This window comes from Natator depressus, chromosome 3 (genome assembly GCF_965152275.1).
Source record: "Natator depressus isolate rNatDep1 chromosome 3, rNatDep2.hap1, whole genome shotgun sequence".
Lineage (NCBI taxonomy): Eukaryota > Metazoa > Chordata > Testudines > Cheloniidae > Natator > Natator depressus.
The window spans coordinates 114436146-114456009 of record NC_134236.1 but is presented as its reverse complement, the minus strand read 5'-3'; the positions used below and the strand labels follow the sequence as shown (position 1 = coordinate 114456009).

The 19864-nt window shown below is 40.1% G+C and overlaps 1 protein-coding gene across 4 annotated transcripts in view; it reads right to left on the bottom strand.

Moving 5' to 3' along the window:
* Positions 1-19864, bottom strand: part of PLEKHG1 (pleckstrin homology and RhoGEF domain containing G1) — a 215895-nt gene that overhangs the window by 39658 nt on the left and 156373 nt on the right. For all 4 annotated transcript variants that reach the window (XM_074948609.1, XM_074948610.1, XM_074948611.1 and 1 more), the window contains 2 exons: positions 12816-12916; positions 5943-6012 (listed from right to left, as the gene is read on the bottom strand). In XM_074948609.1, the coding sequence (XP_074804710.1) occupies positions 5943-6012; positions 12816-12916 (171 nt within the window). The remainder of the gene's footprint in view (positions 1-5942; positions 6013-12815; positions 12917-19864) is intronic.

The following is a 19864-nucleotide window of genomic DNA, read 5'->3' as shown; positions in this document are numbered from 1 at the left end:
TTGGTACCCATGGCAGAAAGCAAGCTTCTGGCCCAATGGCAGGGGCCCATGAGGTGATTGAACCCGTGGGGGAAGTAACCTACAAGGTGCAGCAGCCAGGATGCTGGAAACAAGAACAGATTTATCACATTAATCTCTTGAAACCTTGGCACCAGCGAGAGGTCAGTGTGGTGGTCCAAGAGGCTCCAATCCAGGGAAATAACCTACATGAGCAGATCAGGATATCCCCTGATCTGACACCGAACAGGAAGAAGAAGGAACTGAGATGATCAGCCAGTACCAGGATGTGTTTTCAACCAAACCAGGCCGGACCACCGAAGCATATCACCACATTATCACAGACCCTGGGACAAAGGTAAAATTAAGGGCCTACCGGGTCCCAGTGGCAAAAAGGGAGACGATCAAGGCAGAGGTAAAAAGGGTGTTGGAACTAGGAGTCACTGAAGAATCCCACAGTCAATGGTCGAGCCCGATTGTGTTGGTGCCCAAACCTGATGGCACCACTAGGTTTTGTAATGACTTTCGCCTGCTGAACAAGATAGTCAAATTTGATGCATACCCCATATCCTGCATTGATGAGTTAGTTGACCGCCTGGGCAATGCCCGATTTTTGACCACCCTTGATTTAACAAAGGGATACTGGCAGATTCCCGTTGCCCGAGATGCAAAAGAAAAGATGGCAGTCTCTACACCAGAGGGTCTGTTTCAATATACTGTTCTTCCTTTTGGACTGCATGGGGCACCTGCCATCTTCCAGCGTCTTATGGACAAGCTCCTGCGGCCCCATACCAGTTTGCAGCTGCATACATGGATGACATAATTATCCATACCACCCACTGGGAGACCCACTTGGAAAAGGTGGAAGGAATCCTGGACATCCTAAGACAGGCTGGCCTTACAGCTAATCCAGCCAAGTGGGCTATAGGGCTAGCCAAGGCTAAATACCTTGGCTACATTGTAGGAAGGGGCATTGTCAAGCCCCAACTAAACAAACTGGAGGCTATCCAAAATTGGCCCCGTCCGAATTGGAAAAAAGAAGTCCGGGCATTCCTGGGTGTGGTGGGGTACTACCGACGATTTATTCCCCATTTCGCCACCAGAGCAAGTCCCCTGACAGACCTGATAAAAGCCTGTGGTCCAGACATGGTGAAGTGGACAGATGCCGCAGAGAAAGCATGCGTGGATCTACACACAGCCCTCTGCAGTAACCCTGTGCTTATAGCCCCAGATTTCAACAAAATTCATTTTACAGACAGATGCATCTGAAGTAGGATTGGGAGCTGTCCTATCGCAGATGGTCGGAGACGAAGAACACCCAATCCTCTACCTCAGCAGGAGACTCCTCCCGAGAGAGCAGAAGTATGCCGTGGTTGAGAGAGAGTGCCTAGCTGTGAAATGGCCATGGAAACACTATGTTATTATCATCTGTGACGACGATTTATCCTTGTGACTGACCATGCACCTCCAGTGGATGCAGCGAAATAAAGAGAAGAACACAAGGGTGACCAGATGGTTCTTGTCCCTACAACCTTTTCAATTCACCGTACAACACCGGGCTGGAAGCCACCATGGCAATGCAGATGGTTTGCCACGGGTACACTGCCTGACGTCCCAAGTTGCCCAACCTCGTGTTGTTGAGCAGAGTGCAGGGATATGTGACAGGGTCTGGCCAGATGGCTACAGAAGAGTGATAAAAGGCAGATATATTAGTCCCAGATTAAGGAGATCCCTTTTCCCTGGGTAAGGTGACAGGGGCTGTTCCAGAACAAGCAGGAACTTGCTGGAACCAGTTAAGGCAGGCAGGCTAATTAGGACACCTGGAGCCAATTAAGAAAAAGCTGCTAGAATCAATTAGGGCAGGCTGGCTAATCAGGGCACCTGGGTTTAAAAAGGACCTCACTTCAGTTTGGGAAAGGTGCATGAGGAGCTGGGAGTGAGAGGACGTGCTGCTGGAGGACTGAGGAATACAAGCGTTATCAGACACCAGGAGGAAGGTCCTGTGGTGAGGATAAAGGTGGTGTTGGGAGGAGGCCATGGAGTTGTAGCCCATGGAGTTGTAGCAGTTACAGGAGGCACTAGACAGCTGCAATCCACAGGGCCCTGGGCTGAAACCTGGAGTAGAGGGCAGGCCCGGGTTCCCCCAAACATCCCAACTCCTGGTCGGACACAGGAGGAGTTGACCTGGACTGTGGGTTCCACCAGAGGGGAAGGTCTCTGGGCTGTTCCCTGACCTACGTGGTGGATCGGCAGAGACTGCGGGGGTGGTTCTTCTCTTTTCCCCCATGCTGGCCAGTGATGAGGTTATCTGAGTGAATGGCAGATTTGAGCCATGGAAGTGGCCATACTGAGGGCTGCCATGCATCTCTGAGGCAAGCTTATCTGCCAGTAAGTGCAGGACCCACCAAGGTAGAGGAGGAACTTTGTCACAGTAGTCATCTCTGCTTGGAGTCTGAAATCACCTTGTATGGGCCCACAGTTGCCAGGAAGTGTGTGTGTTCCCTCACCAACCCAAAAAAGCTCCTTACATGGACTATGAAGCCTCCTTAATCAACAAGCCTTGGCTACCTCAGTGCCACCTGTAAGAAAAACCTCAGTCAATTCAGCAAGGATTTCAGATGCAATAGAACAACCTGTACACCTCAACTATACTTTGCTTATGCTTAGCTCCACCCAAGAGTAACACACAAGGCGAATACTGTCAAATTTTATTTGGAACAGGATGTCTCCTACACCTAACATCAGGCAAAAACATCCTCTCCAATCCTCTCTCAACTCTTGCTGCTGTGTGGCTTTATATATATATATATACATAAAAAGCACTTTAAAAGAAAAAAGGTAAAAGATAGTGTCAGAGTGTAAGCATTTGTGGTGCTGATATGCTAAAGTCAACTGCCTGCTTCTCCTCTTTTGTTAATGATCTTGCAAATTAAAAGCAAGTCTCCCCATCCCCATTAAGTTGCTGGTGGTGTTTCAGAAGCGTACGTTCTAAATTTCCGGGTGCTGAGTGAGAAGTCCAGAGTGCCAGAATTAAACACTCTATGACAACTCCTCACTTAAATGTGTGGAATACTGAAGTCAGTCTTCTAATTACATTGGCATCCTTACAATGAAAATGAGAGAGTAGGAGCTGGCAAGAAAATATATAAACGCACTCCAATGACATGAGCTGTAGCTCACGAAAGCTTATGCTCAAATAAATTGGTTAGTCTCTAAGGTGCCACAAGTACTCCTTTTCTTTTTGCAAATACAGACTAACATGACTGTTACTCTGAAACCTGTAATTAAGCCATAGTTAAGCTTGCAATGGAAGCCTTTTATCAGCCTCTGATTACAGTTATTAGCAAAAGCCAAAATGTTTCAGAAAACTAATGTACTGAAGTTAACATACTTCTCCTTCTAGATATACAAGCAGGAACCACAGTTGGTGTAAGCTGGCATTGTTGCACTAGCTTCAATGGAACTACACCACTTCATACCAGGTGAGGATCTGGCCCACAGTGTATTAAAATATTGTTAGTCTCAATCCTTCATGATTTTTTAAATTCTATTTATGACCTGTGAACAAATGACCCATTGGCAAACTGTGAGATAGCTAAAAATATATAGAAAATGATCTTTTGTCCCTTGCCAAACCATTGACAGCTTCTAGCAATAAAATACAAGGTAGTATGAACAGGTTTTTATTTAAATATTGTAAGTTATTATTAAATATTTACGTAGTGTCATAGCTTTGCATGTTTCTTTTGTCAGTTAGTGATTTTTACATTATCAGCTAGTTTACTATCCAAGGCATGTTGAGGCCAACAAACCTAAGCTGCTGTTTTAGTCTATATTTATTTACTATGGGCAGCCTGTATTTTGTTTACTAAGATAAAGATTCAAATCCACAATTACTAGTCTTTGCTGAAAATGTGCTAACAAGTTCACAGTTCTCAAAGCAGTTGTATCAAATCATGCATTTGCACTTATTTTTAAAGGCTGAATGTTTTCTAGGTGAAATTCAAATGATCAAGTACTGTGTGACTGTGAGCCTATTTTCCTTTGTATATATGATTATGCAATGAAAGCAAAATTGTTTTGTGGCAAATTTTATTTAGCACAGTCATGTGGTGAGTTCAAGTTCAAAGGGACTGAGTATGGTCAAATTTGGACCAAAATTATATTTTGCAAAATGAAGCTTATTAAACGCAGACACACGTCAGCCCTAACACCATACATATTTTCATGAATATAATATTATCAGTCCAATAAACACAGGATTTTTACAACAAATAATCTCCTGCATCCTGTGCCCTCAAATGCTGGAGCATCACATTGCGTTTGAGAGCCTGAAAGTGAAACTGACTTCCTAAAACCAAAACTCAGCTAAACTGAATAGTCTACTTTCATTTCCAAAGCTTAATGAAATACAAAAAGTAAACAAAATATGAAAACAGTGGGAAGTAATTTTTTTTAAAATGTATGGCACCAGATCCAGAGCTTGTGTAAATCAGCATAGCTCTACTGAAGGCAATGACACTTGGCCAATTTATACCACCTAAGGATCCAACCCATGATGTTTAATGCGATAAATGTCCCTTTCCATGTTTATTTCAGATCAGAGTTCTTGCTTTGTAGCACATTTTGGATCAATAGATCACCAGAGTCCCAAATGAACCTATCCAGCACATGCAATTCTTTAATGAGGCAGTTTTATCTCCATGATATAGGCTTGTAAGATACTAGAGACCCAGAACTGACTACTGGAATCTACTAAGACATAACCAGAGATGACCGTACTGAATTCTACCCCTACAAAAACCGAATGGTGGGGTAATTTGGTTTAGAATCATAGAATTGTAGGACTGGAAGGGACCTTGATAGGTCTTCTAGTCCAGTCCTCTGCACTCAAGGCAGGACCAAGCATTATCTGGGCCATCCCTGACAGGTGTCTGTCCTCACAAATCTCAAATGATGGCGATTCCACAACCTTCCTATGCAATTTATTCCAGTGCTTAGCTATCCTGACAGTTAGAAGTTTCTCCTAATGTCCAACCTAAACTGCCCTTGCTACAATTTAAATCCATTGCCTCTTATCCTATCCCCAGAGGTTAACGAGAACAATTTTTCCTCCTTGTAAAAACTTATGTCCCCCCTCATTCTTTTTTCTCCAAACTGAAAAAATTGGGTTTGTTTAACCTTCCCTCATAGGTCATGTTTTCTAGGCCTTTAATCATTTTTGTTGCTCTTCTCTGGACTTTCTCCAATTTGTCCACATCTTTCCTGAAATGTGGTGCCCAGAACTTGACACAATATCCCAGCTGAGGCCTAATGAGCATGAAGTAGAGCCAAAGAATTACTTCTTGTGTCGTGTCTTACAATGCTCTTGCTAATCCATCCCAGAACGATGTTTGCTTTTTTTTGGCAACAGTGTTACGCTTTTGACTCTCATTTAAGTCTATGACCCCCAGATCCCTTCCTAGGCAGTCATTTCCCATTTTGTATGTGTGCAACTGATTGTTCCTTCCTAAGTGGAGTACTTTGCATTTGTCGTTTACTTGTGTTTTTGTTTAGTTCCGTTTTTGCTTGTAATTGTCTGTAATTATCTGGATGAAGTTAGGACTTCCTGGGATTTTGCTTGCTAAGACTTCACATTCCAAAAAGCTTCCAAGGCTGCTTACCCATCTGACCATTACCCAGTTGCTGGCCAATTATACAATCACCCAGCTTTTAAAAAAGGGAAAAAAGTATGAACAGTGATCCAAAAATGGTGCCCATGGAACCCAATGGACAGAAAAGTGATTCTTCCCCTCTATTTTGTTCTGCAAGGATTATCTTGTTGAAATCACCACCAAAAATCAAGTTTAGGTATTCAGAAGTTAATAGGTTCATCTTAATTTTGCATACAGTGGCAAGGTGTTCTGATGAAGATTCTTTTCAGAAATAAGATTTTTATCACTTACCTTGGAAACAAAACATTCTGCAATAGCCACAGGGTCATTTTCACAGTTTTTCAAATCTTGCAAAAGTTCACTAATAAAACAAATAAATAAAAAGGAAGAAAAATTTAACATATTTACAGTATTTTTATACATATACACACATATATACACACACACACCCACACATATATATATGCTGCTTCTTTGTCTCCTCTCACATCGTAACAGCTATCGCTTTTTAAGCATTAATTATAAACCACATCAACATTCATACCTACACATTTCTTGTTTCCTTCTGCAAAAACACAACTGTAATTTGAGTTTCTTTTGTGCTATTCATGTTATTCCCCTTCATTAGGCAAACTTAGTCATACGCAATCATATGAAAATACTGATTTGTGTGCACACAAATGGGTATCTACTCACATGTCTGCCAATTAGCCATCTGACTGGAGAATTGCATGTGGCCAATTTCAACACATGCATAAAATAGTCACAGACAAAGGTATGTCTAGAATTACATGCACCTGATTCAGGGAGTTTCATTTTTGACACTATATTAAATGGTCAAAGAGCAGCACTTATACTACTACCCAAATGAATTCAGATTTCTCTCCCTCAGGATTTTCTACTAGACCCCATCACCATTGCACTGGAGGGCCTTTCCCTTTAAATAGATGGGCAAGACAAAGTTGTTAGTGGACTTCATGGGATTCTCTGGTCTTGTCCCTTACCTAATTATGGGAACTCTGGTTACGATAAGTTTGTTTTGGAAATAGGCTCTTGGAAATGACATTCCAGCATATATTATTTATAAACCACAAGTCACAACATGATCATGGGATAGTGGTCTTCTAAGAAGAGATGAACAAATTCTGGGGCTAGAGTCCGTTCCCACAAACTTGAAATATGCTGGCTGTAGTGCTTCTATTCTACTCACACAAAGGAACTGGTCATCAGTTACCAATAGTGATGTTCATGTACAGTGAAATGTAAAATGCAGTGAAGCAAATATCCTATTGTGTAACAATTGTTTCCTGACTTCATATGTTCTAGGAGGCTAGAAATAGCTTCTCCTAATCTATCAGGAGAGGTATCTCAGCTACTCTGAGAATCACAGATGAGAAGCAGGAATGGATTGCATATACAGAAAGAACTGTAATAACTTCAGAGTAAAAAAAACCCTTATCTACCTTTAATAACTGGAGGAAAGAAGCTTTTTCCTTGAAAGAAAGATATAAAGATAAAAATTGGACCACTGGATGTCTGGAAGAAAATGCAGAAGAAAATAAAACCCCTAGAAGTGATACTTCTGACACTCCAAGCATGAATTCTTTTATAGTGTGAGCAAGGCACTGAGGGAGTATGGTCACTGTTGCCCAAGATTCCATTCTTGAGGGCCGAGTCAAGACATGGTTTGATCATTCTGATTTTGTGGTGTAAAACACACAGAAAATGAAGGCAAGAAAATTCAAGCAGAGGAAGAAAACCTCTGAGCTTTCTACAGTCTTCAACTTTGTTGAGCTGCAATGATAGTCACACTTAGACAAAATTAGGAACAATAATCCTAATTTCCTGTCAAACAAATTACTTATAGGACCCAACTGCCCTTAAGGAAATCCTTCCTTAGGTGCCATTTTTGTCCCAGGTGAGAGTTGGCTTCCTCCACTGCAGTTTTGCGTGCTGAGAATTCTAAGCTTGCACCTGGAAGATTTCTTCTTCTAGTGGACATCAATTCCCACTTGACAACAAGAAAAGTAGTAACAGAACTAGGAGTTCAGACTTGTATTTTGCCCCTCTGATCTTTTTGAAAGTTTGTGTGTCCAGTAGTCGGACTATGAGTCAAAAGAGTTGGGTTTTCTTCCCAGCTTCGTCACCAACTCACTACGTAATTTTGGGCAAGTAATTTAACCTCTGTGCCTCAGTTTCCCCATATTGCATATGGGGATAATGCTACCACTTGCTCATACTACATGTCTGTAAAGCACTGTGAAATCACAAATGAAAGGTGCTGTCGTAATGCCAAGTTATTATTTTAAAGACTGATTCCTTTTTTGCGATTGAGTTTTGGAAATCATGCCAACTGTCCTGAACAGCCCCAGGAAATTCTTGTTGTCCAATAGCAGAACCTCTCTTGAGTTATTAGAATATGTAAACACTCATGAGTTGTTACATATTATTAGCTGATCTGAGGAAGAGCTGTGTGCAGCTCAAAAGCTTTTCCCTTCCAGCAACAGAAGCTGATCCAGTAAAAGATATGAGTGTTAGAAACAAGGTGGGTGAGATAATGTTATCAGTTCTACTGATATTGGCGTTCTCTAATGCTATATTATTTCTCTCAGAGGTGCCAGTGTCACTACCTATAAGATTCTACACTGCTTCAGTCGGTTCTAGGAAATTAACATCGAGAACATCGGTATTGGTAAGAAGGGCCTGCTTGTGGGGGAGTAACATAAAATAGAGGAGTACTGCCCAGGGTTCTAATCTGAACAACTGAATCCCCTGTAATAATCCTCTTGCCTCCCTTGTTGCCAATCAGCAACTCAAGTTTCCATGTGGCAATAGAGAGATGCCATCTTGCAAATTGCACCCGAAAGGGAACTAGAGGGTTCACAAACTATAAAAAGGGATACTTCCCAAGTCCTACCTATCACAGTTACAGCTGGGCACTTGACTTGCTGAAGTGACCTGTGGGAGTCCAATGGCATGAGAAGGCAGCAGCTCTTTTAGCCTTGTTTGCCATGTGTGTTACGGTTTTCACAGACAACAGAAAAACAAGTCCTCAGTATTTGTGCCACTCTTATGCTCACTGGCCACAGACTTCATGAGTGTACAGAATGAGTACTTTGAAGCAGCTAATATTGTTCTAGCTAAATTACTGAAAGGAAACAAAATGGTGTGCGCTATTATAGTCCAGTTTGGTTGACAAATGGGGAAATACAGCAAGCATTGCTGTGGGCTGGATAGGCAATCATAACAACAACAACTACTAAAATCCAGTGATCGAGAGGGAGGGAGGAACAGAATTCACAGATAGGTTTTCAATACAATATTTTCCTTTTAGCTGGTCAGTTTTTTCACCATAACCCCTTGAGGAGTCTTTGATTAATTGGACTGACTGTTGGTTTCAAGGCAAAATACTGTGAGCGGCCTAGCTTAGGGGAAGATTTTCAAAGACAAAGTGTAGTAAGACACCCAACTCCTACTGGAAAGTCAATGGGATTAAACTCCCATTTGTGTCTTTGAAAATACCTTGCATGCTGCATATCTTTTGATTGTACATGAAGTTAGGCATGCTTTCGTTTTGTTCATCATCTGTAATCAACGTACTAAAGAAAGAAAGAAGCAAGCTGAGGACAAGGCTTTCCCCCCCTTCCTGATCTGAGATGGAGTGGAACAGGGAGGGGAATGATGAGTATATGTGGGGGAGCATTTTTAGTCTCCAGCCCAGGACAGTTAAATGGCCATGGAGTACTGCGCATATCTAAAAGAGAGGGGTAATCCAGTTGCAGTGGCATTACTGAAAAATTCTTCATCTTCTCCACAGACAAAGTGCACCATTTGGTGAACAAAAAAGAAAAAACAGCAAGTGCAGGCAAGTAATTAGTACTTTAAAACTGATTTTTCATTTTTCAAGTGTTTTTACAGGTTTATAATGAAAACTTCAGGCTACCGGTAAAAAAGAAAAATCAAGGGAGAAATACAACGCCAGCATAACTACATGTAGCCCAATAAAGTTCCTGTGGCCAAAATTACTTAGCGGACACATACTTTTCTTACGTTTCTTCTGTTTTAATATAAAGTTACTTTTCTCCTTAAATGTAGCACCTAGAGTTATTTCTAAAAAATGCTTCTCTTGAAAACAACCCAAATGATGTCAGCATGAAGATAACAGAGCAGGAATCATCTAACATGATATATTTAGAGATACTGCTCCTGCTGCAGTATCTGTATAATTGAATAGGAGGGTAATGGCAGGTCCAGGCCAGCAGAGTGGTAGATACACGATAATGCAGGATCCAGGTCAGCAGTTTTCCCTTATTCCAGCACAGATTCAGCACATGCTGGCCCCTTCCACTATGCTTAGGCAAGGTTAGCTGCAGTACTCAACAGCACTTCAATGCAGAACTTCATTTCAAGTTTTAAGTACAAGTACCTGATTGGGGTGGGGAGTTTGTCTTAGATCTTTTACACTGAAAAGCATTTGTAAGGACTTCTCTGGGAAGGAGGGGCAGAGAAGCAAGACAGCAGAAGCTGGTTAGGAGAGGATTTTTCTTCCCTATGCAAGGAGTGAAACAACATAAGCCACATTGGAAAAAGAGAGTGGGGGTCTTCCTCCATGATATGAAACAAGACAGAAGGAATATATTCAGGTGCTCTCTTCTGAGAAATGGCAAGGGGAGCTTTCAAAGTAGAAGGGGCCATGACGCAAGCACTGGAACTAGCATCATAATAGCAACCTTGACAATTGGTGCAGTCTAAAACTCAACAGTGGTTCAGCTACAAGAAGCAGCTTGAACTAGATCACAGTCTACCATGTCTTAGTAAAGACCACAAAATCCCAGTATTACAAACCCTTATGAAATCACCATAGATAAATCCTACCATGTGTGTACAATAACCACGTTTTAAAATTAAGTGACCGATCTTTATTTCTCTGAATACCCATAGGCATCAAAATCCACATTCCAGATGAATGGCCAAAGACAAGTTTGGAAAAACAAACTCACTTTGAAGCTATAAAACCACATGCACGCACTTGAAACTGCTAACTCATAACTGCCAAATGCAACTTTTTTCAAATATAAAAATAAATAAAGTTAGCAAGCAGACTCTAGAGCGCATTTAAGTCCCAGCTGCTACGTGCCAAGTTTCAGACACGAGTACATTTTTATAGAGGAGAATTAAATCCCTGAATCTATATTGGGATCTATAATGAAAATGGTCAATCTTCAAAGCTACAATTTCCACATAGAACTTTAAATTGGGGGCCTTGGAAGACATTAAAGATAAACTTTTTCCAAAGTTCTAGTAAAACTAAGTATAAAGCACATGATGGTTCTCTAAAATTGTAGCACAACTATTTCTCCTCAAAAGTGATTTGAAAAGTTGTTTTTTTTTTTTAACTTCTTAAGATCTTTGTTTGCAATTTTGCTATTCCCCTGCTACAGTCAACATACTACTAAGCAGCACATATACTAAACAGTATTTACAGTTTTGCCAGAAAAACTGCATCTACAATAGGGGCTATTGCCAGTACAGTTCTGTTGGTCACAAATCACACCTCATCCTACCCCTGACCTACGTAGCTATGTCAGCAGAAGTTTGTAGTATAAACCTTGCCCCACACAGAGTATGGGGTGATGACTGAATTCTCAACCTGGTGAGGAAGTCAAGCACTAACTATCTGGAGGTCACGCCAAATAAGTCAAATGTGATGTTGGTAGATTGCAGAACGGAACCTGAACATAGTGTGAGGATTATATTGGTCCTTTAAATTGACAGTATTTGTCTGCTGTTTCTTACTCATATTGGGAAGTTGGGGTTCTTGCTGTTGGAGGATTAGGTGACAGCAGTGGTCAAGATTATTTTTCCCTATGTCTAGCCCAGAAGTTATAATCTCAATACCATGAGATTTTATGACTCCATCATCTTATGTTTAGGCTACTTCCATATGCTTTCCATAAAGTTACACCTTAAATCCATTCAGAAACTGAAGATGGTGCAAGATGCAGCAGCCCACTTAATGTGCAGGGTACCTCACTGTGAGCACACTGCACCAGTTTTCCATGATCTGCATTATCTGCTTTAGGTTTCTGGGAGGAGTTCTAGGCATAGGTTTTTTCCAATAAAGCTCTAATGGACCTTCCTGAGAATCCACCTCTCTCTCCATCTGATACTGCTCCAGTTATAATCAGCAGAACCATTTTAGTCTGGCAATCCACAGGGATGGGGTCTGTTGACACAGATATTCTTTGTGATGAACTCTCAACTTTAGAATTCATTCCCACATTTTGGTTTGAGAGAGTCTGAATCTGATGACCTGCAGGGCATGAGGAAAAACAACTATTTTGGGCTTTCTGGAGAAATAAGCAATAGGCAAGGGAGTTGAGGGAGTGTAGGACACCAATATGATCAATAAAGGTTTGTTTGTTTGTTTTGTTTTGGGCGGTTGACCTTGAGTACGTAGGCAAAATTATACTGCTAGATTCAATAGTGTTTTCAAATGTTCGTGAATAATACCCGGAGCATGAGATAGAGGTTTTTAAAACTTTTTTGTTATATAAACCATAATTAGCTTGGGATGGGGGACTTTGCAGATAGTTCTAAGCAATAAAGAAAGAACTAATTCTTAAACATTGATATTTTAAAAATATAAATTTATTTTTATGTATTGTTTTGCCATTTGAAATAAAAACTTTAGTACTTTGCAAAATGTTAACTTTGTAGGGCCAAATTTCTTTCCTTTGTGGGAAGAAACTGCATATGGGACAGGAAATTCAGAAGCAAGTTTCAGTTTGCAGCATTTCCTTCTAAATGTTCTGTCAGAACTGGCAAGATTGTGGTTCTATGCCTGCAGATGTTGCAAGACCTACACAACCTGACAACACCTGTCGAGACTAGAGAAGATTTCCTCCCCTCCAAAGGCGGAAAGGAAAATACACCAAAAAATGAAGGGAAATTTTTACTTATACAATCAGCAGCTAAAATTATCAGGATGGGCATAGATGACCTAATCAGAAACATGAAACAAATCTTGTTGAGATCAAAGAAATATCAATTTCTTATTTTACATTCATTGGCTGTACCAACCCAAGAAAAGTATTTATTTGTTTTTTTCCCCCGTTAATACAGTATCCTCCCTTGTTTTCACTTTGTCAAATATTAACTTACCTGTTGAAATGGTAGATATCTTGTATGTTTCCAAACAGAGCTGATCGTTCTTCTGTCCCCAGAGAGAGCTTGGATTGGTCAGTGATACAATCAAGGTAGTCCTGTGAAATAAATTAGAAGGAGGCCTTAAACACTCCTGTTCTTTTCTAGATCAGTAAATGGAGCTATCTTTAATTGTGCAAGAGATTAGTTCCTTCCTATCAGTTTCACATTATTATTACAGTAATCCCCTCAGTAGCTCTTCTGTGAGCAGTCATTCTATTACGAAAGATAACAATACTTATCTGTTCACTCAAACCAAGAAAATTACTGAAGACTGAATGCTACACTATATTGCTTACATTGGACAGAGTACATTTTTTATAGCTACAGACATACACATTTGACCCATGATAGTTGAATTGTCTCAGTTAATTACTCAATAAAGTCAATGATGTTCTTCCATATTCATTTTCTTTTTAAATCAGTGGTTTTTAGGATTTTTTTTAAGTGAGTTATATTGGTAAGACACCTGGATTTAATAGTGATTCCATGACTAGAGGCTTGGAAAATGCAATCGTTTCAAAGCTATAAAGAGGATTTGTTTTTAATCCTAAAAGGAAGAAAATGCACTCACCACCAGTTTGTACAGGATAGAACTCCTATATTTTTATCCATAAGCACACAACTCATCCATGTGGACAGCTAAACTGAATGTTACATTGACATATACTCTAGCAAAGATTTATTTTCATGTCTAGAAATATGGTTTATTTAATGGCATATAAACTAGATTACTTAAAACAGTCAGGACAGTATAATTCTTGTAGGGTAATAGCTGCCAAACTCTTCCTCTGGTTCTGATAAGGGCTCTACTCCCCAATGTGTCACCTTTCATTATTGTGCAGTTACAGTATTAGGGCTCCTCAGATAAGGGCAACCAAATCCACAGAGCTGTTTAGCAGAGCATAAGTCATAAAGCAAGGAACCCAGCATATCACTACAACATTTATAAAGAAACTCTGCAGGAGGAAGGAAAACAATAAAGGAAAAGTGAAAACAGCTGAAAATGTGAAATGAAAATAAATAAAGGTCCCTTACCCTGGGGTTAGACAATGTGGTGTGGCACCGTACCAAAAGCCACACAACATTCCACAGCACTAAAAGGAAGGAACCCTGTGAGATGTCAGCTAGATCATGAAAATCTTTACAGTATAATGGCATTCCAACGACAAAAGGGGGAAAAAAAAGGAAAAAAAAAAGACAACACCATACATACAGGACCAGATTCAGCCTTAGTGTAAATCCCGCCAAGACAAATGATTTACATCAGGCATGAATTTGACCCTTGGCATTTAGATGCCCTCTCAAGGAGGGTTTTGAATTACAGAACCTGAGTCTCCATTCACTGATCCCTGTTTCCCACTAGTGGAGCTGCACTGGCTTCAGCACAATCATAGGTGTAAGAAAAATCAGGGTCAATCATTCCTGCTCCTTTGTGTTCTACCACTGGGTCACCTGCATTCCCTCCTTCACTTACCTCACAGGAATTCTAACCCCAACAGTTTCCTCAATTAAAAGGATCATTCACCAGCACCATCTAAAAACAGCATCTTATTTCTAACTGGTACCGTTCGAAAATTGTACTACTCGAAGACAGCTTCACAAGTGGTAGGCAGCAAGTAAGCAGCATAGCCTTTATTCTTCAAAAAGGCTCTGCAAGACACAGCCCTACCCCACCACCACCTCTACCAGCCTGTGATCTCATAGTCCAAGTCTGTTCTTGAAGTATGTTTGCATAATAAGTCCTCGGAACAAAGTCCCTGGGGCTTTCTAAACCCTATAACTGACCTTTTGTTTTTACTCAGGAGCTGCCTAAGAGTAGACAATTTTAGAAGTTTGGTGGGGCAGCTTAGATACAGCACTCTAGGTCAAAGAGCCAGAAGCAAATGCAAAATAGAGCTGGGAGGGACTCTTCCAGCTATAGTTTTAACTTGTGGTTCTTTTCAACAAAATGTAAAGAATGAATGAATGAATGAATGAATGAATGAAGTAAATTAACCTTCCCTGTCCTACCAGTAAAACCAACCATGTAAAAATGAATAATATGGAAATCTCAGGCATAATTCCCATCCTTTAAAAATGTTTAATGTTATTTTTAGCACCGAGGACTGCAACAGAATTCTGGTGTTACATGACAGAACATGTTTAAAAAAACACCTACACACACTTTTTACTGAATAAAGGAAAAGTTTCTTCTGCACATTAGCGCTATCTTACCTGGTGTTCCATTTTCCCAAAAGAGGAATATTCCACAAATACTTTCACTTTTTAAATTTTCTTGTAGCCAGTGTACAGAGAATGACCTCAGTTTTGTGACTTTTTTCATATCTCATCTAGTTATACTCCACATATATCTCACATACCCACACACTCTTGTGTCCATCACTAATTCTTAATAAGGAATAAAAAGGCTTTGTACACAAAAAAGAAAAAAAAGAAAAAACAGCTCCACATGAGTTGGTGCTTTAGCTGCTGACACTGTTTGACTAGCCTATGTTTTGATACAGTGAAACTACAGATTCAAAATTGCTATTCTCTTTTGAGAAATTTCCCTTATAGCTACATTTCATCCTCTCCCTTCCCCCAAATTACTTTAGAGAGAAGTTAGGAACTCATTGTTCTATTTTTGCTTTTTGCAGATTAATGTGAACACAGTGCACCTGTTAAAGCAGATGACGGAGTTAATGAAGGGTATACTACCTCACTTTCAGGGAACTGCTGAGACTTGGGACTGCTTTCAAAATCCTAATGTCTTTTGATGGTAGGCACAAGTCTTTTGACTCACAGGCACAAGTTCTGCAACTATTAAAGTGATGTTCAACAAAGCAGAAGAGGAAAGGGGAGAGAGAAATCCTGTCCAAAAAGTGTCTTTATTAGATCATTCAGATTTTTTTTTAACTAGGGGGATGACATTTATTTTTCCCAATTAAAAAAACAAAAACAAAAAACACTTATTTTCTTTTTTTCCATTTGTCTGAAAGAAACTTGAGAGAAGAAAGGAAAGAAAATTCTCAAACTTTTTTTTTTTTTTTTAAGCCAGACACGCACATGTTATAGGTCAGAACAGGACATCTGGGGAAAGCTTGTGGGCTATATTAACAGCAGCATTTATATTTCAGTAGTACCCCGGGGCCAACCAAGTCAGTGCTATACAAACATATAGCAGTAGGTAGTCCCTGCCCGAAAGAGCTGTCAGTCTAAACAGGACAAGTTATAACAGGTGGATGAAGCAAATAGGCAGGCTGGGGTCAGGGTGGGGGATAAAGGTGAAAGGGCAACAAAAATAGGATGTATGCAGTTGTGAGCCAATCAGGAGCAGTTGTCACAACTCACCACCTACCTAGCCCTTTTTTTGGCAGCTTTCTTTATGCCTAATGGAAGAGATTAATTTTGAGCAATCTTCACAAAGCGGCTTTGACAAAGGCCGGGCACAAAGTATAGGACAGCACTTGCATTAGTAGACAGAGTGCACCTTAAGGAAATATTATCCCCTTAATTTATATCAGCTTTATAACATCATATGTGCTATCTTTAAGGCTTCATAAACTCATTCAGAAAGTAGACGTGGTATTAGGATGCAAACCTTCAATGGGTCAATGATGAAAGCAGATCAAAGGTTTACAGTCATGATTTTCCCCCTAATTTTAATGACCTCTTTAGAGTACGATACTTTAACCCCAAGTCAGTTACTGAAATCTACTGCCGCATACTGCGTATTAACAACTGTAATCATCTGAAGCCAGAATGAAAGGTTTGAAGCTCTCCGATGACAGGCCAGGTTGCCAACATAATGATACGGTGCAGAAACCAACAAACTTTATTAGGACTGAGCACAAGGCTTAATAATTGTATTTGTTTCTTGTCAGCACTCATGGCCCCCACTGCCTGCGCCGAGGGATTTGTTTATAACCTTTGCCTTTATTGCTGTTTTATTGCCTGCCAGAAGGCCCAGCAAAACACATAACCTCACTTTATGAAAAAAAGAACCTTCCTCAAATTGATGTACGGCGCAAGGATTGCTTTAATGACATCACACAATCTTCTTGTCCTATTTCTTCAAACCTTCCCACACCTGGAAGAGTCATGCCAGATTCCCTCTAAGGATTGCTCGGCCTCTCTTGCTGGGTTTGACATTTTCTCCGTTTATCTTTCATCACCCTTCAAATCTATGGAGAAAAAAATCTCCTACAAGCTCTTATCTCACCCTTCCATTGGTCTCCTCCATAATCATGTGAGAATGACCCTACAGGGCTACGAAAAGGAGATGGAAACTAACTTCAGGTTATCCAGTAAATGATCCGCAATTAGGAAATGGAATAAACTGTCAATTTGTAAGAAGAGAGTTTTGTGTAGATTCACATGTTGAGTAAACCAAGTTTTTGAAGTCCAAGCCTCAGGGAACTAAGCGCAAATTCACTGGTAGCACTTTTACCAAACTAATCACCTATGCATTTTTTGCACGTGGAGGTATTCCACTTAAAAAGTTAGCCTTAGAATAGATTGCTCAGATTGCAGACTAAAATATGGGAATACCTATGGCAAGGAGTAGTGGTTTTCAATCTGTGGTCTGTGGGCACTATATCTAAGATTTCCATAGGGGTCCGCACCACCATTTGAAATTATTTAGTGTTCTGCAAATGAAAAAAGGTTGAAAACCACTAGCATAGAAGGTAGGAACTACATTACCAAAATACACTGCATAGAAAAGGTCTTATGCCTTTGTCTTGTAAGATATATTCAGCTTTTATTCAGCTCTGCAAGACATTATATGAATGTTAGAGAAGCTCCCAGTTATCCATTTACAGGATGGGACTGAACATCTTTAAAGAAGAGGATACAAAAGACACAGGTCAATGGGTAAAACTGCTTAAAACAAACTAACAATGTAGACATTCTACTTTGCGAAAAGGCAAGCACATAAAATATGACACGTGTTGATCAATGTCAACATTAAAACGATTCTTACCCACAAAATAAAACCAGATATCAAATTCACAGTCATCCTCTTCAGACAAAGGCCTGAGGTGGGAAAAAGCAGACTGACCCTACATTTTGCCTTCAGTGTCTTAGTGTCTTATTCAACAATTGAGGGCCCTTCACTGCAAACACTCTCCTCCAGCCCCCAACATGCTCATATCTAGAGATTTAGCAAGAATGCCTCAGCTGACTTCAAGTGTTGTAGCAGCATGTAGGAAGATAGCCAAGACTTAAATCATATGTCAATATCTTGAATTTAGCTGAAAGCAAGTGGAAAGCCAGTGCAGCCTTTGGAGAATTGTTATAACATGCTTCCTGTGACTAATACTGCCAAGCAAGTGGGCAACTGCCATCTGCACCAGCTGCTTCTTTTATTTGTATATTTTATCTACATATTCATCTGGCATCCAATGCCACAGCTTCTGGATACCATACAAAGATTAAAAACAATATTGATAAATATGTTGGTCACATCAAGCAGGCAGAATAAGACAGCTAAATGCTGGATTCATGTGAGAGCAGCTCATTACAATTAATATAAAGTACAGTGAAAATGCAGTTGTAAGTAATTCATGGGTTTGCTCCTTGTTAATATATCCTATTTGCTTGACTAGAGGAATCAGTCTAAGGATTAATTTTATAAATTGTTTAAATCAATCCACTCCTTTCAAAAACCAAAACTATTTAGCTAGGACTTCTCAAACAAAGGAATTTTCTCTGTAATATACTCACTTACACTGGCAGAAGACATGTCACTATTTTAAAACAGCTCTCGCTTATTCTGTAGTTGTTAATGAATACACCTGCTATATAAGAACAATCATACTGGGTCAGACCAATGGTCCATCTAGCCCAGGGTTCCTGTCTTCCAACAGTGGCCAGTGCAGGTTCTGTTCATTCCCTATGAATCAGTAAAGGAGTAAATAAAACTTCCTTATTTACTTGCTCCACACTAGTCATGATTTTATAGACCCCTGTCATATCCCCCCTTAGAAGTCTGTTTTCCAAGCTGAAAAGTCCCAGTCTTATTAGTCTCTCCTCATACGGAAGCTGTTCCATATCCCTAATAATTTTTGTTGCCCTTGTCTATACCTTTTCCAATTCCAGTATATCTTTTTAGATATATCCAGATCTGCATGCAGTATTTGAGATGTGGACGTACCATGGATTTATATAGAGGCAATATGATATTTTCTGTCCTATTATCTATCCCTTTCCTAATGATTCCCAACACTGATCGCTTTTTTGACTGCTGCTGCATATTGAGTGGATGTTTTCAGAGAACTAAGCACAATGATTCCAAGAGCCCTTTCTTGAGTGGTAACAGCTAATTTAGACCCCACCATTTCGTATGTATAATTGGGATTATGTTTTCCAATGTGCATTACTTTGCATTTATCAACATGGAACTTCGTCTGCCATTTTGCTGCCCCATCACTCAGTTTTGTGAGATCCGCTTTGTAACTCTTCGCAGTCTGCTTTGGGCTTAACGATCTTGAATAGTTTGGCATCATCTGCACATTTTGCCACCTCACTATTCACCAATTTTTCCAGATCATTTATGAATATGTTGAACAGGACTGGGCCCAGTACAGATCCCTGGGGGACACCACTATTTACTTCTCTCCATTCTGAAAACTGACCATTTATTCCTACCCTTTGTTTCCTATCTTTTAACCAGTTACCAATCCATGAGAGGACCTTCCCTCTTATCCCATGACAGATTACTTTGACAAGGTCCCTCACCAAAGGCTCTTAAGCAAAGGCTTTCTGAAAATCTAAGTACACTTTATCCATTAGATCAACATGCTTGTTGAACCCCCTCAAAGAATTCTAGGAGATTGGTGAGGCATGATTTCCCTTTACAAAAACCATGTTGACTTTTCCCCAACAAATCATGTTCATCTACGTGTCTGATAATTCTGTTCTTTACTATAGTTTCAACCAGTTTGCCTGGTACTGAAGTCAGGCTTATTGGCCTGTAATTGCTGAGATCGCCTCTGGAATCTTTTTTTAAAATTGGCGTCACA